Below are 24,645 nucleotides of genomic sequence, written 5' to 3'. Positions count from 1 at the left end.
ACGCTAATCATGAAACTTCAAACAATTAACTCATGTTAAAAAAAAAAAAGGTCTTAGTCTTGGCTCTACATCAAAAGGCTGGTGAATGAATGTTTCAAGCTCCTTGTTTAAAAAACCTTTCTAGTTCAGGCAACACCCTAACAGGGACAGACCTGGAAAGATGTCCATGAAATACTAAGTGAAAACTTGCAGTTACAGAACATGCAAAGTATTACATTTGGTTCCTCAAGATTTTTAATAGACCTGAAAGCATGTTTGCAAATAACATTGAAAGGGCTGGACTCATCATGAATGAATGAAACTAGACGTGGTCATCAGTGCTGCTAACATCACAAAAAGAGACACAACCAGACAGATAGTATCCGTATCCTGGTGCAAATGTACAATACCACCTATAAAGTGCTTCTGTCCTCAGAATGAACTTGTGTCTGATCTTTATAAATACTACTTTACAGGAAATGCAGAGGACAGAGAAACATTTAAGAACACCATGAAAGTGGAAGCAGGAAAGTTCAGCCTATAAGAATTACTGCAGGAACAGTAACTAGGTTCTTCAGCAAACAAATTGCAAGGAGGAAAAAGACCTCAAGGCACATCCTAGAAATTAAGGAGACATAAGGAGACTTATCAACCTATTGCAATATATGGGCATTATTTGGATCCCAAGTCAACCAAACTGTGTAAGAAAGTGCATTTAAGAGACAATAAAGAAATCCGAACACTTCAATACTTTATCATATTGAAGAACTACTATTGACTTTCTACAGTGTAATAGTCCTGCATCTTTATTTTTAGAGATAGGTACTAAAATATTTACAGATGATATGATAGAAAGACTGGGATTTGCTTCAAAATGAAGAGGTTGAGTAGAAAGACTAGGTAGAGGTAGAAATCAAATAAGATTGATCATGAGTTGGGAACACCCGGGTGGCTCAGTGATTGAATAGTAAGTAACACCATTGGCTCAAGGCATGATCCCAGGGTCCGGGATGGAGTCCCACATTGGGCTGGCTCCCTGCAAGAAACCTGCTTCTCCCTCTGCCTAGGTCTCTGCCTCTTTCTGTATGTCTCTTATGTATAAATAAACAGAAATCTTTAATTAAAAAAATATTGATTATGTGTAAAAAGTTATTTAAGGGATCCCTGGGTGGCGCAGCGGTTTGGCGCCTGCCTTTGGCCCGGGGCGTGATCCTGGAGACCCGGGATCGAATCCCACGTCGGGCTCCCGGTGCATGGAGCCTGCTTCTCCCTCTGCCTGTGTCTCTGCCTCTCTCTCTCTCTCTCTCTCTGTGACTATCATGAATAAATAAATAAAATCTTTAAAAAAAAAAAAAGTTATTTAAGCTTGGGTGACAGGTAAATGAAGGCTCATCAGACCCTTCTACTTTCATACATTCTTGAAATTCTCCATAATAAAAAAATTTTTAAAAAGATATTTGATTGATATATATACATTTGAAAAACAGTTTGGTAGTATTGCTAAAAGTGAAAAAATATACACCACATGGCCCAGCAGTTCACTCCTAGGTATACACCCAACAGGGATGCGTATATGTAATCACCAGAAGACACACACAAAACTCATCATAGTGCACTATGCTTAATGGCCCTGTTATAGACTACATGTGTGCCCCTCATCTTCATATAGTGAAGCCAGCATCCTGGTATTTGGAAGTGGAGCCTTTGAGAAGTAATTAGATTTAGATGAGGCCTGGATGTAGACCCTCATGATGGGGTTAGTGCCTTATAAGAGGAAGAGACCTGTGTGACTGTGCTCTCTCTCCTCCATGTGAAGATACAGCAGGAAGGCAGCTGTCTCTTACTAGAAACTAAATCTCCTGCACCTTGATTGTGGACTTTCAATATCCAGAACTATGAGAAATAAATGTGTGCTGTTTACATGCCCCCCGCCCTGTCTATGGTATTTTGTGACCACAGCCCAAGCTGACTAAAACAGGTTTCAACTGGAAACCTCCCAAAAGCCAAGCCAGTAGGATAGATCAATAAATTATAGTATATTCATGTGATAGAAGAGTATACAACAGCGAGAATGAATATTTACAACTATCCGCAACAATCTGGGTGAATCTTACAAATAAAATATTGTGTAAAAGGAGGCAGAAACAAAGTGTATAATATACTGCATTCCATCAGGTGTAACTCATCTATACTATTGAAAGGCAGAAGAGGCTTTACTCTTGGGATGAGTTGGAGGACAATATGCAGTAAACAAGACAGGGTTCTTCTGGAAGCTTGTGTTTTTTCTTGATCTGGAGGCTGGATACACAGATGTGTGAAGTTTGTGAAAAGTCACCAAGTTGTAGATTTAGGTGTACTTTTCTGTATGCATATTATGCTTCTACATAAAAATATTTTAAATATTTTTTAAATTAAAAGAAGGATTTTGATTTAGTAGATATGGGGTGGGACCTAAGAATCTGGATTCCTAAGAAGTTTCCAAGTGATGTTGATGCTATTGTTCCAAATGCCACATCTGGGGTAGCACTGAGCTAGTCCACTAGTGTCCAAGTGTACCTGAAAATTTCTAGGAGCAGGCTCAGTGGACAACGCATATTTTCCACGACCTCCTCCTGTTAGCTTAAGTGAGGAGGTTTACTGAGCAATGCCCATCCTTCACTGTCTACAGAGCCCCATGTAGTTGTGTGGCTCTGTAGACCTGACAATCTCCCAGGCATGCAGGGCTCTAGCTTCGGTGTTCTCCAGGCCATACCCAAGAGCCCCTGTTTCAACTTGCATCAATCAGGCCTCTACTTATGCACCTGCGTGCTCTCCTCTGCTTCTTGAACCCTTTCACATCCTATGGCTAATTCAAATGCTACTTCCTCCATGAAGCCTTCTGTTGGCCCCATGATGATTAATCCCTCCTCCAGACAGCCATGAGCCCACAACTGGCACTTGACAATGAGCAAGGATAAGTCCACCCTGCACCACAGCCCACTACGGAGGTGGAGGTCTCCTCTCTTGATGTCAGCCTTTCAAGAACAGAGAAACCTGGCTAATGCCATCTCTGCCAAACACCACTAGGCTTGGCACCCAGTAGGAGCTCACTACATATTTGCAAGATTAAAATATGAGCACTTGGAATCAAATAGTCAGGTTTGAATCTGGTTCCATTTTTTTGAAATATGACCTTAGGCACACTACTAGATATAATTGAGCTGTTGGGGAGAACGAAAGAAGTATGTAGTGGGTGTGTGTGTTGAAAGGTGGCCTTCAAAAAGACATGTTCAAGTCCTAACCCCAAGGTCCTGTGAAAGTGACCTCATTTGGAAAAAGGTCTTTGCTGACATAATTAAGGATCTTGAGATGATATTATCTTAGATAAATGGTAAGCCCTAAATCCAATGACCGGGGTCCTTATAAGGGAAGGCCAGTGACACAGAGGGGTGCCATGTGAAGACAGGCAGAGATTAGAACACCTAGAGCCACTAGAAGCTGAAAGTAGCAAGGATTCTCCACTAGAGCTTTCAGAGAGAACAAGGCCCTGCCAATACCTTGATGTCTGGCCCTCAGAACTCAGGGAGAATAAATCTTTGCTGTTTCAAGCCACCCAGTTGATGATCATTTAATATGGCAGCTCTAGGAAACCAATACAGTGGAAGTCAAATAAATACTTGTTCTTTTGTCCATGTGATCACCAAAATCTGACATTACTTCAAAAGCTTTTAATAGATATGAAATTTATACATTCAAATCAATTTCATACATTCAAATTTTATTTGACAAACACACAGCTCTTAGTGTATCTTAGACACCGTTCTAACTGCTTTGCAAACATTATTTCTTTAAATATTATGATGACCAAAAAGCACCATGATTATTTATTTATCCTTTTCTTGAGAGAGAGACAGAGAGAGACTGGGGAGAATGGGGAGAGGGGCAGAGGGAGAGAGAATCTCAAGCAGACTCCATGCCCAGCAGGGAGCCCTATGTGGGGCTTGATCTCATGACCCTGAGGATCACAATCTGAGCTGAAACCAAGAATCAGATGCTCAACCCACCAAGCCACCCAGGCACCCCAAATGTAGCATGACTATTTTCTTCATTTTACAGAGGGAAAACTACAGACAGTAACTTACCCAAGGTTACAGAGCTAGTAAACAAAGGAGCCAGGATTCAAACCAAGCAGTGGCTCCAGAATATGAGTTCTCACCACTGCTCAAGCACTGGGCTCATTTCCGAATCTAGATCCCAGCCAAGCAGAGGATACATGGCAGGCCTGTTAGGCCTACCATCTCTCCTGCTAATGTCTAACCTGCTCAGGAGTTCTGGCCTAGCGCTGCCTTCCCTGTATAGTCCACACTTCACAGCTGCTTCTCCAAGAGCAAATTTTACGACTTCTCTTCCGCTCAACACTAATGGACAAGTGGTGTTTAACACCACATTGGCTTCATCCAGTAGCTGCTCAGGTGGCCTCTCTTTATTTACATTCGTACTTAATCTCTCATTTCCTGCATGTATTTGAAGCCTGCCTAAAAGGACATCACTACTGGAGACTAGAAAAGTAGGGAACTTTTCTTGTGTCTTTTTGTGGGCCTGGCACACATTTCCCAGAGAAGTGTAACACGCCTCTGTTGTTTACATGCATAGTGTCAGGAGCACATCCCAGCAGGACCTTATAGACAACATTACAGGAATGTAGTCAATAGGACTAGGTTTTCAGTTTAGCTGCAAAAGCTGTTCTATGAAGAAGACATAAGATGGATTAGAGCAGTGCCCATCATAGTCTGTGGACGGGTCACTTCCCACCCAAACCCACCCCACACTCACAGGTCACTGGGACACATGAATGCAATCTGTACAGCAGATCTCCTCCACAGAGGCAACATGGTGCAGCGCTGAGGCGCAAAGTCACCGGCCCTGGGTTAACCCCCCCTCGCCATCAGTATGGGACCTTGGGACAGTCCCCGAGTCTCCTGAGTTCCTGTTCAGCAAATACAGGCAGCAACTATGAACTTGGATGATAAAGCCAGCCTACCTGGATTCCAGCCCTGCCTCTGCTACAGACTAGTTGCATGGACAAGTCAACTACGCTCTGGCCCTCAGCTTCCTCTTCCGTAAAATGAGAATAATGATACCTAGCTCCTAGAGTTATTGAGTTGCTCAAATCCCCAAAGCATGTACATAATAGCTGTTTGCTCTTACATAAGTTTGGATGAGAAGTGATGACAGTTGTAGCCTGTCCAGCACAGTGAGTGACACTGAGGAGGAAGGATCACTAGATATTAGCTCTTTCCCTCAATGACCTTATCTATGACCAGGCCCATTGCCAATCTGAGTGATATGATCTAAAGGAGACAATGCTGGCTTTGTTTGACTTAAGAACACATGAGTGTTATATATAATATAACATCCTGATTCTCAGTGGACATTGGCAAAGACATGCCTATTAGGCTGTCTGCCCAGCCACCCCCTTTCCTGGAAGCACCTCCCTACCTGTGTTGTCATGGGGAAAGTGATGGCTCACAGTGTCATGCCCATGAGGTGTGACCCTGGCTGCCACTATTTAGTGGGTTAGTGACTGGCCCAGGCAGGCCTGGAACGGGGGCTTGAGACTTAAGGATAAGAACCCCCAACCATTGTCCAGAAGTTGGCTTGAATTCTGCGACACTGGCGTCCTAGCTCTCTGACACAAGGAAGGCAGGAGTTGAGGAACCTAGAGGGAGGGGGATCGGAGGCGAGGGTACAAAGTGACTATGTGCAGAGAGGAGCCAAGGTGGGAGGCAAGGAGGACCCAGAGTGAGGCTCAGTCCCCGGTGGCTGGGCACCATGAGGTAAATGAGAGTCATGATAATAAAGTCCTTTTTGATTCCCTTAGCTAAAAGGTTTCTGTTACCTGCAATGGAGGGAACTCTCACTTACTATAACATCCTACCTGGATCTCAGATTCAGCAGAGGACAAGCTTCACTCTTCCCTCCTCCTGCCCCTCCCACTCACCCAGCTCCACTCGGCCACACGCCAAAATCAGATTAACCCAGAACGCTGTTAGAAACAGGTCAACCAGCCTAAAATCTCATTTAAAAATACACCAAAAATAGAGTTGAGAATAATTTTAGAGACTTTCTATAAAATAAAAACAAAGGATGCTTTTTTCCCTACTTGCTCCAATTGAATAGCTCTGATTTGGGTCATGATTTATGCCAAATTCGTCACAGACACATGAAATTAAAAAGGCACCATTTGTTATCCACACCAGATAATCTCCTGCAACACACACTCTAAGTGTGCAAAAATTACTGTTTTTTTATAGGGACCCGCAGACATTTTTAAAGCACTGTGGTAAAGTAAAAGGGAAGTAAATGACCCACAAAGTAAACTGTGGAATACAGGAGAAACAACTAGTCCCAGGGACAGAGGTTTATGCATCTGCCAAAGGCTAGCTGTGTGCCTTGAACATATACTCTTGTTCTGACTTAGTTTTCTGATCTGTAAAGCGGGTATAATAAATAGAAAGAAGACCATCATTTACCACTATTGTCTACCTCCCAAAGTTGCTGGGGGATTGGAATGTGATAACACTTAGCAAAGTATGCCTCACAACAGATAAGTGGGGACGGCAGGAAAAAACAAAAAAAGAGAAGAATGAGAGCCTGCTAGATGTAGCCTTTAGTGGAAGAGTAAAGACCACTCAGTAGACTAGCACTGCATTCATGCCTTGCCTTCTAGACCCTGTTCTGTGGCTATGGGGCTTGGGAGGAGACAGAGCCCATTGAACATCAAAAGTATCGGAACTGCTTCCTACAAAGGCAACTCCATGTAGAATATTCCTGATGGAGCAGCAGCAAGGACATTTTAATGATCCCTCTTGGAGACATCTTCTTTTTCCCACGTCCCTTTTTGGCATCAATCTTGGTGTCAAATTTGGTCAATTCTTCCTAATAATAATAATAACAGCTACATTTATTGAGCATTTTATCTATACCCTTCAGGCATGGTTTTATACCCCTAGGCTTCACTACATGTATGTGTATTAAATGTAATTAATTAATCCTATAATCTCTTTCCATATGTTTTTCACAGATAAAAGCTACAAAATGAGGTATGATTATAGTCATATTACATCTATGAGAACAGAATCTCTGAAAATTAGCTTGGCCAAGATCACCCAGCAGGTAATAGGCAAGAGCTAGGATTTGTACCGAAGGAAGTCCTTTGAAATGAAATCCATGAAATGGATCCTGACTCTGTTTCCCCCATCACCTCTGCCTTGTGCTAAGTTAGTCCGTTATTACCTCCCTCTGGACCACTGCAGAGCACGCTGCCTCCTTATGACCTTTCCTACCAGCTGCTATCAGATTCTTTTCCCAAAACCCAATTCCCTTCTGCCCAGGCTCTCAGCCCCCAGGAGGTGCACCTCAGAAAGCAAGGACTCTCAATAAATGCTTGCCAAGTGAGGGAAACTTTTGTTCATGCTGCCTTAGTTTCTTACCCTTTACAAAACTCACCAGCGTGCCAGTCAGGGTCTGACCCTTAGCAGACTTACTCAATGAATACCCACCTCATGGTTCCACTGTGAACCAATGTCTCCTCTACTCCCTGGGCACGTGGTTGCCTGTGCCCAGAACATCCATCCCTCAAGTCCCCCTGGTCATCCTGCCTTCAACACCCCTTCTAAATTGAAGGAATGGACAAGTGACTCCTCCTGAATGTCAGCCATGAGTCTCTTTTTGGTGAGTCTATGCCCGGGACTCGGCATCCCTCTTGCAGCTTTAGACTAGGGCAGTTGTTTATGAAATACTCCCACCAGGTTCTCGAGCATATTCTGCTGTGGTGTATAGTTACCTGTCTTTCTGGTCTGACTTAACCTGATCTTTTCTTCTGCCCAGGAAGTTAAATAGGCTTTTATGTAAAGTCTTAGCTAAATAAGAGCCTTCCATCTTGTATTTATAAGGATACAACATGGGCTTTGCTTTAGAGAGTTACAAATGCAAAAGGTGATACACTGTTTTGCTCCAATACAGGATGACTCTCCAGTCCAACAGCATGAGAAAAGGAAGCCCAGGCTTGAGGGTCCTCCCTTTCTGCACTGGCCTGGGACTCTGCATTCAAAACACTCTTTCAAATGACAAAGTATACCTAGGGGATCATTCTCTCTGTGAAGATGTTGCTTTGTAGAGGTCCAGAAGTCATCTGTTTTGATTAATGTATTAAGTTAGTTAAGCTAATGAATAGGATTGCATTTCTCTCTCTCTCTCATTGTTGTTTTTGTATCTTCAATAATGAGGACGTCTGTCTATGATCTGGTGCTCATGAAATGAACTGGCCCCAGCAGGAAAAATCATGTCTCATGTATGTCCTTTATGTGGCAAAACACCTCCAGGGCACTTTGAAACCTTTCTGAGATCTAGTAACTGGATGAAAGAATTTAAAAAATGGGATGGTGGGGAAAAAAATCAACACTCCATGATGTCCCTTATGAAAGTCAGTGTTATATTCTTGAAGCAACCTAATGATTTATTTATTTATTTTTTCACAAGGAGTAGTGCTGCTCTGCTCTGGTCTACCGTTGAGACTTTTAGTAATTTCCTTTTCCAAAGTAGTAAGTATTGATGAAGGTCAAGGGACAAACAAGGCTACCACCCTCAGATTGCAGCAGGATTTAAATTCTTTAGACACCTCTTTCTCAACTAATAATGATGCTGGAGTTCAAAACTGGAGAAGGCACTGGATGCAGGATGCCTTTGACCTGATCGTTTGAATGAAAACTTTAAAAAATATTGCTTTCCTCTGTTAAATAAGTGTGAGAAAGCCTTCCTCTGAAACCTAGAGGAAGCAAAATAAAGCAACATATGGAAAGAGATTATAGGATTAATTAATTACATGATACACTTTAATAACACATGGATGCTTCACAATCTTTTTGAAGATACCATTATAAATTCATATAAGACAACTGAATTCTATTCCTTTTGCATAAAAAAAACACAGAAGCTAAGACTAAAAACATTAGCAGGTATTTGATTATGCAATAATATTTACACCATGTCCACAAACAAAGGAAGTGGTATCTATCGAGAATAGTGAACTTATATCCAACAGTAATAAATGAACTATTTTCTACTTGCATCTTTCAGATTTCCAAATTTAGTCTTTTAAGCAGGGACGTAAATAGTTCATAGTATTTGTTCAGGTTCTCTTCAATGGCAACAGGGCTCAGAGTGATTTGTTTCATTGAACTGAAATTTAAACTAACAATAAATTGAGAACTACACTTCAAACTGTTTTGATTGCTTAATCTGAGACAAAAAAAAAACCTAAGACAATTTCAACATAAATGTATCATAATGAAAATCTATAAACTGCTCATAATATGAACAAGTATTAAAAGTTAACTGAAAAAAATAAAAATTTAAAATTTAAAAATTTTAAAAAATGAAAGTTCACTAAATACATTCTCTCCCTCCTTCTTTCTGTCTCTGTCTCTTTCTCTCTCACATACACAGACACATAATCCTCTTATGAACAACAGCTGACCAGCTAAGGAAGATGATAAGGATTACTACAAATTTTATAATTCGTATATTGTAGTAATCAATAATAGTATTCAAATCTTCATAGTTTGAAGAACAAGCCTAGAATAGGTCTAATGTTAAGTCAATAAAAATTTAGACTCCCAAACCGTAATAGCAGACACTTTCCACAGACCATTTAAATTTTCATAATCTCGTTACTGAAAACACACACTCGCAGACTTCCAAGTACAGGGAGTGGGGCAAACAATAGCAAAACTCTGGAAGGGTAAGGCATCATGCCATCAGAGTTCCCACAAGGGGCCATGCCTCCTTTCCTCACACTTAAGAGTCTCAGAACTGAAGCAAATAGTAACTCAGGTAAACCTGGGGGGTGAGGTCAGGCCTGTCCTTGTCCTAGGCAATGTGAAATCACACTTTGTGGTGTGTGGAGGAGAGGTCAATCTGTCAGTGCTGGCCTGGCCACCAGAGGTAATTATTAACTTATCTGATGCCAGAGAATTTGCATTTTTACCCTAATTTTTACCTTTGGTTGGCACCTGAGAGTAATTCATTGCTCTCACCAGGAAAAAAAAAAAAAAGAAAAAAGAAAGGGAGGGAAGAAAGATCAAGAATTGGAAAACCAACATAGCAACATCATTTGGTTTCATTTCTTCTAATCACATTCCTTGACAACCTATTTAACGGAGGACAAGTTTTCTTAACTTCTGTCTCAATACTTTCTGCTCCTGTGCAATCTAATCCCTTAGAATCTTATGCTTTAAAATACTGAATATATAAATAAAATAAAATACTGACCATAATACATGTTTACTGTGTCATTATTAACAAACAATATTCAGTGTGCGCACGTGAGCGCGTCTGGGGAAGAGTTCCATCTTTTCCCGCCACCCACACTTACCTTCGGGGAAAGGATGGGGCTGCACCACTTGGAGGAACACTTGCACGATTTGAAAGAGAACACTGATGGGCCCGGCTTGGTTAGAGTCTTTGGTCTCATAGTTGGTGGCAGGCAATTCAAATTCCAAACCATCGGAACCCTTTGTGGAAGACAGTGGCCCCAGGGCAGAGGTGTCCCAGCACAGCTCCAGCAGCAGCAGGAAGCCGAGGAGGAGGGCCATGGCTAGCAATGTCCCCCACGCATGAGGTAGAGCTGGGGGCCTGGGGCCTCAGAGGTTCTGGAAGCCTTGGGTGAGACAGGAGCCTGCGTTCCTGTGCAGAAGAGGCGCTGCAAGTGCTGGATGTGCGGAGTCCTCCTTTTCCTGGCCTGGCTGGCATGCAGCGAAGGGGGTCCGAGAGCCTTCTGCTGGTCCGGGTCTGGGTCTGGGTCTGGGTCCGGATCTGGATCTGTAGCTCAACGCACCATCCCTGGTGAGACAGAAAGGCGACACTCAGTTCGCAGGCAGCCCGCCTGCCCAGGAGCTGCCCGGAGAGGAGGCTGCAGAGCTTTAGAGCCCGAGCAGCAGCCTAATCCGCCAGGTGGGAGGCAAGCGCAGAGCCTGCTTGGAGCCGCGGGGGCTCGGAAGCCAGAAGGTCCCACCCCAGGGGTCAGATGCAGAACACAGACCTTTATGGGTTCAGGAAACACCCTACAGTGTAGAGAAGGCTGTGCAGCCTTGGATATAGACGCTTACTGAGCACTTACTATGTATTCAACACCGTTGTCGGCGCTCGACCGTCTGGACCCTTCTACCATTTACAGATGAGAAACCGCCCCCACAGAGGACTTCTGGGACTTGCCCAAGGTCAGGGGTGATTAGCGGTGGGATCACAATTCAAACCTGGGAGCTTGCCTTCAGGTCCCAAGTAAGACGCTAGAACAGCGTTCCTACAGAGCCCTCTCTCTGGGGCTCCCGGCAGCACCCAGAAGCCTCCAGCCATGGACTATATGCCTATTTTTCCTCCAAGCTAGTGCTGCTGTCCCTGGTTCTGGAGCCATATCTTACCTGCTTTTTAATTCTACTCATTTGCTCACTGACCTTATTTCAGACATCTCCCCTCTCTACCTCACCCCCAACCCAAACTAGAGACCTCAAGGACACGAACCAAGCTCTCTAAGGCCGAGTCAGACTGGCATCTACCTTTCTGACATTTTCACCAGGTAATGCTGATGGAAACCCTCACCCCCAAGTCACTACCTGGGAATTAGGGGTCCCTGGGAAGAGACACAGGGCGGAGGGAGACTCCTCACCACGGGGTAGAAAGAAACAGGAACGCGAGAAGCAACTACCAAGCCAGTGTCCAGCGAGGGCAAGAGACCGAGGGGGCCTCGAAAGTGGAACGTGTCCCCTTGTGTTTCTACCCCCAGAACCGAACGCAAGACAGCACGCACAGCCAGGGCTCAGAAGCCCTTGAGTATAAAACTAAATAAGCTAAAATGACTGCTTTGTTTGTGTCACTGCGTGGAACTTGGTGCATCAGAACAGAATGTATGAGGGCACCTCGGATGCTCAGCTCGTACTCCCTGTTCTGGGGTCAGGAACACCCTGACTTCATTCTATCTTGGATATTAGTTACACACTGAGTGACTTTCAAAATAAGGGCAGGGTGCTCCAGAAAGCCAAGGTGAGATGGGGGAAGGGAGGAAGGGAGGTCCTCAAGAATGTGACACATCGCTCAAGGGCCAGAGGGCCCGCTACCTGTATTCCACCAAGTCGGAGAAAGCTCCAGATGGAAGGTGCGAGTGCAGGAGCTGAGTGAAGATGGTTAATTCAGATTTAAGCCCCTGGATATTGCCTCATCTTCTAAGGCCTGTCCCGCCCAATTACTTCTGCACGGAGCGCGCAGCGGAATGACCCTGGACTCTCTCTATCCAATCATGGAGCCTTTACGCTCCCAGTGCAACCTGGTTAACCCCGCGTCGGCTCGTCATCACACCCTGGGGACACCGGGCCCCTGGTAACTGTCTCCAAAGGGCGTCCTCCCTTCCAGGCACGGCTGCTGCAGACCCCCTGCTCGGCTCCCGGGTGCCCTCACCTTCCACTGGTTCCAACTGGAAGTCACCCCTGCGCACGTTCACTCACACCCGGGCCTGCTCTGCTCCGTCTTCAAATAGTTTCCAGAGCGAACAAATGGGAAAGAAACAAGGCCGGGCAGCCTCTGCCGGCCGCTCTGGGGGTGTGCGGGGCCGCCCAGGGCAGGAGGAAGATGGGAAAGGAGCGGGCAGGTGTCACTCACGTAGGCTAGGGCTCCTCTCGTGGGGACGGCCAGGCAGGGTGCACGCACACGCCTCCCACAGCACGCACACCACACATATACGCCCCCACACCACACACACTAGCACATACCCCACACACACCACACACACTAACACTCACGACACACACTAACACACACCATACATATACCACACAGTAACACACCACACAAACGCATACTATACACCACACATACACACACCACACACACTAACACAAACCACATACACTAACACCCACACACAGTAACATACCACACAAACGCATACCATACACCACACATACACACACCACACACGCTAACACATACCACACATACACCACACACTAACACATATCACACATATGCATACTTTACACTATCACACCACACGCACTAGCATATACCATACATATACACACATCACACATACCACACACATACTACACAGACATACACCACACACACCACGTATAACACAACAAACATGCATGTATCACATACTAACATACATAAACACTGCACCTTGATACACAACACATATACATACCACACATGCACACACCTTACACACTAACACACTCCACACATGCACAAGACATACATACGCACAACATGCATACTCACATAAACATCATGTACAATATACACAACCCTTGCACACACTCACACAACACACTCCCATCTTGTTTTCTGCTAAAGGATGGGCAGGGAGCACAGCAGCTAGAAGGATTAAAAGCTCAGCTGCTAAGAAAGGCTGACTTTCTGGTAATGCCATGGAGCCTCAGCCAGGGATGGAGAGAAGCACAGCAGGAGAGAGATGGCAGGAGGCCTGGGGAAGAGCTATGAATAAACAGTTTCAAACTCTCTCTGTGAAGAAGCAGGGGAAGGCAAATCCCAAGTGAAACGCAGCCCCACTCATGGCTGCAAAGCTGGAAGTGCCAATTAACCTAGCCAGCACCTAGAGCCACATGTCCAGATCTCTTCACTTCTAGCTCCAAAGTGTCAGACCCTCTTACATTTAGAGTAAATGTCAAGAAAATATTAAAATCTCACTACTTAGGAAACATTAGGTAATTAATAAAAATCAAGCTAAAGGAGACGGTCTGGCTCCTCACCTGTTAACGTTACTGGGTAGCAAGAGAACTGGAGCTGTTCTCTGGCACCACTAGCAGAAAGCCCAGGCCAGCTCTCCTGGACCAAGAGCTGTATTAGCATAAAATGCATATTTACTTAAAATGTTAATTATTGGACCTAATTTCTGAGGATGGGGCCCATTAATCTGCATTTCTAACACCCTCCTCTGGTGATTGATTCTCAAGACAACCAAAATCTGAAAACCAGCACTGTTCCTGAGTGCCCACTCATCTGGCTAATTCGTGCCACTTTCCAAAGACACCGTTGGCTTCAAACACAATTGCCAGACAATAGAAGCAAGGGACAAGTGCCCCCAATGCCCTTCTTATATTGCATTAAACTGATCTTTCCCAGCTGCTGTGTGGGGTCTCTGATTTACTCCTCTCTGTATCCCCGGAGCCAGACACTCAATAAGGGATTGCTGAAATCAAGCAGCGAGGAGTAGGGGGAGAGCTGACATGAAATGATCATTTCTACCCATTTCAAAATTGTATTGAGCGTTTATTAGCAGTCACATAGCCTCCGGAAGGGAGGTGCTGGGAGTGTTTGTAGCTATTTCCACAATATAGGCAGCAGACTGCCTCTTTACTGGATTTACTACCCAGGGCAGAGCAACTGGTCTACCATCCTGGGGCCATGCCTTCTGCTGGGACCCTTGACTTTGCAGGTCTTGGAAACTGCTCCCTCAGGGGCTAGCTCCTTACACAGGCACTAGACCAATCAATAAGGCAATCTCACCATTTTTCTAATTTACGGGGTGCAGATTCCTGTTTTCCATTCAAAAGCATTGAGTTCAAACTTTTGGAAATGGGGCCTGAGAATGTGAACTTTCAGGAAATACTTCACATAATTCTGAGCTTGGAGTCCAGAGGATGGCACTTTCACAAACATTGGTTTAAAAGCAAATATGGTGAGCATTTAGCTTCATTTCTCCATCTTTCGAAAGGATCTTTGTAGTGGATATTTGTCACCTAGATGGGTAGTGGTTGTGGTGGGGAAATGGGTGCTACTCAACTCCTGAGCCTATCCCATGGGCAGAACTCTTGCATTTCATTGTGAGGTCAGTGGAGGTGCCCAAACTGTGCCCTGGGTTGGGGGGTGCCTCAAACTCACTAAGTTCCTGGGCTTCTGCATGCAGGAAGTTTCTAATTCAGTCTAGCAATGATGGCACAGTGCCAGCAGCCACATCCAGAGTCTTGCAGTGGCTGCTGTGGCCACACACCAATCGAAGGTCCTGTTGCATGTCCTGCATGAGCTCCTGAGCCTGGCTAGCCAGTCTTCTTGTCACTTCTCTAAGCTACCCGGTACCCAGTCCCTCTTCTGCTAAAATTATCCAGAGTTGGCTTCTATCATTTGTAACAAAGCATCTTGGCCCCTTAACAAATCTGAGATAGCTCCTGGCCCCCTGCGAAACCCTTATCCTTCATATTTTAAACAGTCCCAATAAAATAATATTTGGTTTAAAGTCTTATTACTTTGAACTGTCCTTTGATGCACTTGTTTACTTCACTATGCTGGAATGAACAGAAACAGTTTAGTGTGGAAATCATAAGGAAGTTCATTTAGAAAAAAAAATACAGGGCATAACAAGGAAGCAAAACGAAACCAGAGGACATTGCTGAAGTGACAAGAGACCACAGGTTTGAGACGGGGCAGGAGTCTCTAGTCCCACTCATGAGCCCTGTGACATGAGCAGTTGCTTACATTCTCCATGCTTTCCTCGGCTTGTCTGTAAAGTGGGGTTTTGAATAGTAGCAGAAGGTTAGACGCGGAGTAGGAACAGCACCAGGCGACAGCTGGCAGTCAGTCAAGGTCTGTACCCCCATTGCCAGCATCAATCCTCCACACTCCACCGTGGCCCTGGGCTCACCTTGACAGACAGGACAGCTCCCCATGGTGCTCACAAAAGAGTGAGAAAGAAAAAGGAAGTAGTAACTTCACACAATGTGAATCCACAGTGTTTCCCACACTCGTCTTTGAGCTACAAAAACAGCAACTGCGTAGGGTTCAACCCAACACAGAACGGCAGATGTCGGAGCCTCCGGTGGGGCGTTCAAGGACCCCGACCATTCGCCTTGGTGTCTGTCTTTACGTGGGTCGGCCGCTGCCCACAGGCACCCCGGACACCCTTTTTGGATCGGAGCCGGGTCAGGAGAAAGGTCAGCAGCCGCCTGTGGCTAGAGGCGCAACCTGTTGCTGCAGGAAGCTTGGGGCGCCGGCTCCCCCTGGCCTTTCCCTCCAGCCCACCGCCAGGCCGGGCCCCTTCCTGCCCCCTCTCCCCCTCTCCCTCCTCCGCAGGAAGCTCTCCCGGGCTGCGGGACACAAAAGAATGGGCGGCAGGGCGGGCGCGGGAAGCCAGGAGACTCGAGGAATCCGCCGCCGGGGGCGGGGGGGGGGTTGCCCCAGTAACTTGGCTGCCCCAGCGCGTCCCCCGCCGCTGCACCGGGGTCGCCAGGGAGAAGGGGGACCCGGGCGACGTGCCATCCCCTGGACCCCCCCTTTCGGAGCGGGCTTTCGGGGAAACTGACCTGGGGCCCCAGCCTCTGCAGCACCTCGAAGCTCCTTCCTCGGTCCGCGCTTCCCTTTGTTGTCCCAGCCGGCGCCGTCCTGGCCAAGGGCGCCCGGAGCCCCCAGTTCTCCACCCAGCGGCTGCCGCGGGGGCCCTAGGGGTGCCCCTCGGCGGGTGGGGGGCTGCGTGGAGCCAGGGGTGCGTGCGCCATCGCGGGGACGGCCTCCCGGCCCCCGGCCCGGCTCCCCGCTCCTGCTACGGTCCGTGGCCCCGCGCGCTCCGCTGCAGCCCCCTCGCCGCGCCCCCGGGGCGCCCCCAGCACCGCCCTCCGCGCAAAGCAGGTCCCGGGCCCCTGACCAGCCTCGCCTCGGTCCTCCGCCCTCCGAGGGAGCCCGCGGCTCCGGGGGCCCGGCCCCGCCGCCTGGCGCCCCGGAACCTGGCGAGCCACAGCCGCGGCTGCAGACACGACCCACCTCGCGGCCACCAGGCAGCGCGCAAAGTTGGCGCGCGGCGGCGCTCGGCCCGGGACGCCCGCTGTCGCAGCCCCGCGTCCCCGCCGCCCCCGGCTCGGACTACCTGCCGCGGGGCCCGAGCCGGCCCTTCCGTCCCCGCCCCCCGCCCCCCGCCCCCTGCCCCCGCTCCCTGCGGGAGGGCGCGCTCGGGCCCCGCCGTCCGCGCCGACGCCTCCGGGCCCCGGGGCCAGGGCGCCGCTCACCGGGCGCCCGGCTCCGTCCGGCTCCTGAATGGCTTATGAGCCGCTTCGGGGACCACCCGGACGGCTCCCGGCGGGGACTCGCGGCCGGAGCCTCGGGGAGGGCAGCGCTGCCCGAGCCCCCACCCAGGGCCGCAGAGCTGAGCGCGCGGCCAGGTGCCCCCGCCCGCTCCGGACTCCAAGGACGGCTCAGCCCGGGCTTCGGGGCGCGCCCCTGGACCAGCAGGCTCCCGGCCCGGGGCTGCGCGCACGTCCTGAGGCGGGAGTCCTGCTCCGGCGAGCTGGCCCTTCCCAGGCGCCCATCCCCTCACCTGGGCACAGCCCTCTGCTTGGAATGCGGCCCCCTTCCAAAAACTCTCTGGTTCCACCACCGACAGGCCTCCGTTGACCCCCGCCCCCAGCCGCTTTAGACCTGTTGCCGGGTCCCAATAGGCTTCTTTTCTGATTTACCCGAACAAAACTAAACCCAAATCATTTTGCTCCTTAGTTTGTACCAATCACAATGCTCGTGGCTGGAGCTGTAAAACCTGCAAGAAGCGATCCTCCGCCCCACGAGTACATGCATCTGCTGTAGCCCGAAGCACAAAGCGCTTTAATTACTCCTTTCAGATGTGGGCTGAGACTCCCCTGACATCCAGTCTTCACCTCTCTGCAAAGCTGCCAGGCCCAGTCGGTGGAAACCAGCCCCTAAGTACTCACTCTCCTAATGGCACTCACCAATGTGCACCTCACACCTTGCTCACCACTTCCTATCTTGAATTGAGAATACTGACTAGTGGAAAACATAAAAGTTATGGAAGAAAAGCATAGTCAGGATACTGTCTAGCACACAGTAGGCGTTTAATGTTTGTGATGCAGGTGGATGGATGGATGGATGGATGGATGGATGGATGGCAGGCAGACTGGTCAGGACCATTTCTGCCCTGGCTCTTTCACTAACCCCAGAATCTAGCATAAAATCTGTGCTGGAAAGAGCGTGGTTTGTTTAAAGTTTCAATTGATCTTGCATGTGCATGCTTCTAGGCAACAAATGCCAGATCAGAAAACTTCTGTTAAGGACACTAGAGGCATAGCAAGTTTAGGTGGTAATCTAATCGGGCCTGATGCTTCCTCTCTGGAGCCTCTGCTTCTGCACCCCCAGAGGCTCCCAGCACTTCTGCTCCAAGGCAGCCCTCTCAGAGCTGGGCCAGGTGGGGAGTCCTCCCCTCCTGAGAGCAGCCACCTCTGACTTGCATCAAAGGTGGACTCTGTTTTTACCACTGTGACTTTGGCTGCTCAATCTCCTCGAGCCTCAGTTTCCTTGTCTGCAAAATAAAAGACAGGCCTCACTGGGCTCCTGTTTATTCCTAGTAATAAGAATAAAAATAAAAATGACAACAGTAGTAGGAGTGAGCGCTAACACTTAATGAATGCTTCCTCTGGATGAGGCACTATGCCCAGAGCTTTAAAGTGCATTATTTTCTGTAGTCTTAGCAACAAAGACAACATATTATCTCCACCTTAAAGATAGGGCTAAAAACAGGTGCAGTAATTTGCCCGAGGTCATAGAGGTAGTCAGCAAAGCGCTGAATTTGAACCCAGATCTGGCCTCCAGAGCCCATCATTGCCCTACGCAGCACGTGTACCAAGAGATAACATAAAACCCTCTTCTGTACTCCCCTCCCTGACTGACAATGTAGTGTGGCACTCCAGCATCGCATTGAAATGATTGGCCATCTGTCTTCCTGTAGGCACTGAATGCTTCGACTGTTTTTATCCATTTTCATGTGCCTCCCCCCACCCCGCAACACCTACTCTATGTGGACCATTGGAGGTGTTCAATAAGTAAATGAATGAATGATAAACAGAACACAATATTAAGATATGTTCTGAGCAGCCTTAGGCAGACAGTGACACAGGACTTAATGATTTATTCTGTTCAATTCGGCTTGGAGTCCTAAAGCTACAGCCCTACTATCTAGCACAACTGAATTTCTCTGTCATCTGTTCCATGCAGGGCTGGAGGAGGTAATATTATTTCCATATATCCAGTCAGTCATTAGGTACAAAAAGTAAAAATTAGGTCTCCCTTTCTGAAATGGCTTCTCATTTTTCCTGCCCAAATGAAATCTAAACACAAGGCAGTGTGGCATTCTAGCAAGAGCCAGGAGATTCATTCAGGTTCTATCACTACCTGCCAGTGTGGTCCCTGGTAAGTCAGGTAACCCCCGTGGGCTTCACATTCCTCATCAGTCCAATATCCTTGCTCAGTGACCTAATAGGGCAAGAGGCTACCATTTGGCACCCCATGGATAGGGGACATTTTCAACAACACAGGAAGGTCTACTGGATAGGGCTCATTTAAATAGTGAACCATAATAAAGGAAAAATGACAGCAGGACTGGCGTAAGAAACTTAAATTGCCACAGAAATTAGCAAGGTTATGTAGCTTTAGAAATGAAGTGTTGAGGTTAATCATTGTCAGAGTACACAACACTTGGTCATTCAACAATCCTCAATCTTTAATGAACTGTTCCTTACGAAGGACTTTTTTTTTTTTTTTTAACGAAAGACTTTGGATAGTCTTCTTTGAATCACTAAGATTAACACAAAATGTTAGTGAGTATATTATTCTAATTAACCTGATATCTTCTACCATGAATAACAATGCCCACCCCACCCCCACCCCCAAAGTAATGTGTTTGTATGACCAACAAACAGGGCAGCGAGTGACCCTTTAGGAAATCAGGTTTGTGTCATCTCAACATGGGCTGCCCTGCCTCCTTAAGCCTGAAATTTGTGTAAGAGACAGCTAAGGAGAGAGGGAGAAGTTAAGCAGGGGTGGGAGGTGCGGGTGGGAGTGAGCAGGGAGGGGGGCAGGGAGAGAGAAAGAGAGAGAGAGAGATTATTCCAAATCAAAATTCCACTAGTTTTGAAGGGAATGGCTTCATGCAAGCCAGGGTTCTCCCATAAATGTTTTACCTCATGCTTTCCTGTTCATCTTGCATTTTCTCCCCTTGCCCCTGGGCTTAGAAACCAAAAATAGCTTTGCTGACGTTTACCAACCAAAAGCCAAAAAACTATCCTTCTTGTACCTTCCACAACCTTCAGGTAAGATTTGTAACTCATTCATCAAGCCCATCGTGTACTAATTCAGAGACAGAGGAAGAAAAAACTTCAACCCAGTTCCGACAAAGGAGGAGAGACAGATCAGGGACCAGACCAAAGCCCAGGCCAGCACCCCAGTGCTTGGATTCTGAAGCTGGAAAGTGGGAAAACCCTATCACACTTACTGGTGGCTGGCGCGGGATGGTTTTCTATTTTCTGTGCTGGATCTGCCTTCCAGTAACGGTTTCAAATAAATGCTTCAGACCTCGGGCTGGCTTTCATCTGTGCCTTTCCCTCTGACATCATTTTTAACATGCACTAACTCACATGGGGCTTCCTAATTTGCCTTTGGTAACCGCATGGCAGGGGCGAGGGTTGGAGGGAGGGGTGGGAATGCAGCTGAAGGGCAGGGAATTACAAAGCATTCCGATACTTGATCTCATTTTCTCAAGGAGGGCGAGGTGCTTTCATCTCAATGCTTGGACTGATTCAGGAGGCAGGTAGGCAGGAAAATTTCTCAATTTCTGGTTCCATAGTTGTCAGTTTTTAAATCATATCCCTTAAAAGGCTCACCTAGGAGCTTGTAATTTATACAATGGTAAAACTTACTACTCTGCTAAGAAGTGTTTTACCCTCTGGGAACGATCCCTATTATTACTTCCTTCTAAGAATTTGCACTTATCCTCCTCTCATTATCTGAAAGCATATATTAGCCATTGGTTAGTCATTCATTCAGTAATATTGATGCAGCACCTACTATATAGGCCAGGAGCTAGAGAGGCCAATTACTCTGACCCAGAATATACTTTATGGGAAAAAAAAAAAAAAAAGGAAACTTATCAAACACTGTCTTTCCTCTACCTCTTGCCTATTTTCCTCATCATGAGATTTTAAAAAAAGAAAAAAAATGAATTCTCTTTTGCTTCATACTCTGCTACATAAGCTATAATCAGATATTTATTTTAAGCACAATAAACTGTATGCTAATTAAAACATTCAGTTTTGCCAGAGCAACTAAAATGTTAAATTATAGTCCTACCCAACTTTGAGGGCATTATGCCAAGTGAAATAAGTCAGAGAAGAGAAAAACAAATACTGTATGATCTCACTTACATATGGAATCTAATAAAACCAATTCATAGAAACAGAGCTCAGATTTGCAGTGGCCAGGGATGGGTGTTGGGGGTGGGGGAAAGGGCGAAGGTGGTCAAAAGGCACAAACTTTCACTTACAAGATAAATAAGTACTGGGGATGTGATATACAGCTTGATGACTATAGTTAACAATACTATATTGTGTATTTGAAAGTAGCCAAGTGAATAGACCTTGAAATTTCTCATCTCAGGAAAACAAATGTTCTCAGTAAAAATAGAAAACATAAAATAAATAAAAAGTATGAAATACGGTATAAAAAATTATAGTTCCATTCAACTACTTATTCCACAGGGTGAGAAGGAACAGCAATGTTCCTGTTGTTGTATGGTAGGGGAGGCATGGGGCGTGGTGCTTGAACAGACGTAAGAAAACTGTCCTTGCTCCATTCATTCATTCACTCCCTCATACATCGCTTATCCACACATTCCACAGATACTGACTGAGCACCTTTGGTGGGCCAGACTGAGCAGAAATATGGCAGAGAATAAAACAAGGGGGGAAGGCCTTGCCCTCCCAGAGCTCACTCCCTTATAGAGAACACAGAACAGAAAAGCCACCAAATCAGGATGCCTGGGTGGCTCAGCAGTTGAGCGTCTGTCTTCGTCCCAGAGTCTTGGAATCGAGTCCCACATCAGGCTCCCTGCATGGATCCTGCTTCTCTTTCTGCCTGTGTCTCTGCCTCTCTCTCTCTGTCTCTCATGAATAAATAAATAGTCTTTAAAAAAAAAACGCCACCAAATCAATAACCATGTTCACTATATACCCTTGAATGAGTTACTTAACATCTGTGAACTTCAGTGTCCTCACTCACAAGACAGAAATTTTGCAAAGATAAATGAGCCAACATATGCAACATGCCTTGCACAGAGTGGGCGATAAATCACCACTATTATATCTTTCTATTTCTCTGTCAAATTCTCTCTCACCCTCTGCTCCCACTCGTCTTTTTATTTCCAATTTCATAGATTAGGAGTGTGGGACTATAGGATCCACGAGCTAAACAAGCATCCCACAGTTACTTACATGTTATGCCCCAAGGATTTGCAAGGATCCGAGTCAGAAAAAAACATATTCGGGATGTATTCTGGCTTCTGCTCTGCAGAAGAAATTGTCTATCACTTGGAAATGACACTAGTATTTTTTGGTGGAGTGAGGGCCATGGTCTAAGGGACCTTCAGGGAATTACTGGATTCTACAGAGGTGTGTAGCTTTCATTGTATTTCTATTGACTAGGTTGCATTACAAATGTGTAAGGATAGAAGTGATATTGTAGAACACAGATAATGATGCAAATGAATGTTCTCCACGAAAGATAATTTCATTTCTACCCTGTAGAAAAGATGACCCCAAACACAGCATTTCAGTTTTCTATAGGCTGGTGACATGTTTTGCAACTACTGGCAAATACTCATTTCGACATTCCTGATTGTGTATACAAACGTCTGCTTTCCAAAGTGTCCTCTTACATAATAGTAAGATGTTATGACTGGTTCTCTCATTAGTTACTGAGTTGAGTAAAACCTTTGACATGTGTCCACTATATATTTACATGAAAGTCATGTTTTTAATTCCTTGAAAGTTATAATTTAGAAGCTCTAATGGAACTTACGATCTCTAGAGAGACAAATGGCAAATTTTAACATTAATTAATTTTGTTAATTAAACTTTGAGGGATGCCCGGGTGGCTCAGCAGTTGGGCACCTGCCTTCGGCTCAGGTCGTGATCCTAGGATCTGGGATCGAGTCCTGCATTGGGTTCCCTTCAAGGAGCCTGCTTCTCCTTCTGCCTATGTCTCTGCCTCTCTCTCTCTCAGCCTGTGTCTCTCATGAATAAATAAATACATCTTTAAAAAAATAAATAAAATAAAATATATACAATTTGAATAAATGCTGGAAAGGTGAAATTCTAAATCTTTGTATAGACTCTAATATTATAATAACAGCCCTTTCACTGGGACAGAGATGCTACAAGCAGCACACCAAAGTTCCTGCCAACTTCTCTCCCAAAGCCTCCCTACAGCAAACCCATTTAGAACAATCTTTGACCTGAGGCTCCAAGACACAGCTAGGGAGAAAAGGAAAGATTTTAAAAAGTTAGATCACAATAAAATATTTGTTGGCTGCTGGGAACACAGAATGATTTGGTTTTTAATTAATTGGTTTAAGGTTCTTAAAGATCAAGGAAAGTAGCTGGGAAGCATGCTCAAACATTTGCAAATGTGGCTCTTTGCTCCATTCTCAGAATTCAAGTGGACACCTCACCCATGAAAGATGGAGGAGCAAATAGGAAAGACAGGCTCTGGGGAGTGTGTGTGTGTATGTGTGTGTGTGTGTACTATGCGTGGAGATAGGATCATTCCTTCCAGTAATCTGGGTAAAATCTGGGAAAGAGTTCCAAAATAGTTTTCGCTATGAAGGAGGAAAACTTGCAAAGTGAGAAAATTGTTCTAGATCAGGATTTTTTACCCTTGGCACTCTCGACATTTTGAGCTGGATAATTCTTTGTCATGAGGTGGTTCTGGGCATGAAGGATGTTCAACAGCTCTGACTTCTACCCACCAAATATAAGTAGCACCCCCCTCCCAGCTGTGACAACCAAAAATATTTGAAACTTCGAGTTGCTTTTTTTGTTGTTGTTTTTTATTTTATTTTTTTTAAGGCATAGGAAAAATTATTGAGTTTGGGCAGAATTTTATCAGACATATTAAAGAGGGACTTCCTGGTAACAGATTTGGCCAGTGCTAAGGACTTTGCACATAAACTGAAGCATATCTGGTACCCAAACTCGACATATTCATGTTAGGTACCTGGCCCTGATAAGCCAGCTCTCATGTTAACTCCACATCACCTCCTATGACAGCCTGCCCTGGAAGAACTGCAAAGTGAGTTATTTCAGAAAAGTAATTTGCCGACTTGTATTCCTCCTGGAGACATTCACAGATGTCCCATGCTGGGTGGTGGGTGCTGGGTGCTTGTTCTGAGTACAACCTAGCCCTTGGAGAAACTGGACATCGTACTTAGAAACTTGAGCACAGAAGCATTCCAAAAAAAGAATAAGACTGTTAATGATATTTCCCATGACCTAGTGAAAAAGTTCCTGGCTGGGATCCCTGGGTGGCGCAGCGGTTTAGCGCCTGCCTTTGGCCCAGGGCGCGATCCTGGAGACCCGGGATCGAATCCCACGTCAGGGTCCCGGTGCATGGAGCCTGCTTCTCCCTCTGCCTATGTCTCTGCCTCTCTCTCTCTCTCTCTGTGACTATCATAAATAAATGAAAAAAAAAATTTAAAAAAAAGACTTTTCAAAAAAAAAAAAAGAAAAAGTTCCTGGCACATTACACGGTTTCAGTAGACCTCAGAGAAAAATAAGGGGAATAAGG

At 46.0% G+C, this 24,645-nt stretch overlaps 1 protein-coding gene across 11 annotated transcripts in view; it reads right to left on the bottom strand.

The window, feature by feature from the left end:
- Window positions 1–24,645, bottom strand: part of PROM1 (prominin 1) — a 131,662-nt gene that overhangs the window by 89,697 nt on the left and 17,320 nt on the right. For 8 of the 11 annotated variants that reach the window (XM_077877024.1, XM_077877022.1, XM_077877039.1 and 5 more), the window contains one exon: window positions 10,394–10,860. In XM_077877024.1, coding sequence (XP_077733150.1) covers window positions 10,394–10,613 — 220 coding nt within the window. In that variant the 5' untranslated portion in view covers window positions 10,614–10,860. Of the gene's footprint in view, window positions 1–10,393; window positions 10,861–16,334; window positions 16,540–16,788; window positions 16,914–17,338; window positions 17,485–24,645 lie in introns of those variants that run through there. The other 3 variants (XM_077877033.1, XM_077877026.1, XM_077877029.1) reach the window with 3 other exon arrangements.

The sequence above is a fragment of the Canis aureus genome, chromosome 2 (genome assembly GCF_053574225.1).
Source record: "Canis aureus isolate CA01 chromosome 2, VMU_Caureus_v.1.0, whole genome shotgun sequence".
Lineage (NCBI taxonomy): Eukaryota > Metazoa > Chordata > Mammalia > Carnivora > Canidae > Canis > Canis aureus.
Note: the sequence above shows the minus strand (reverse complement) of the source record. Positions and strands in the feature narration are given on the sequence as shown.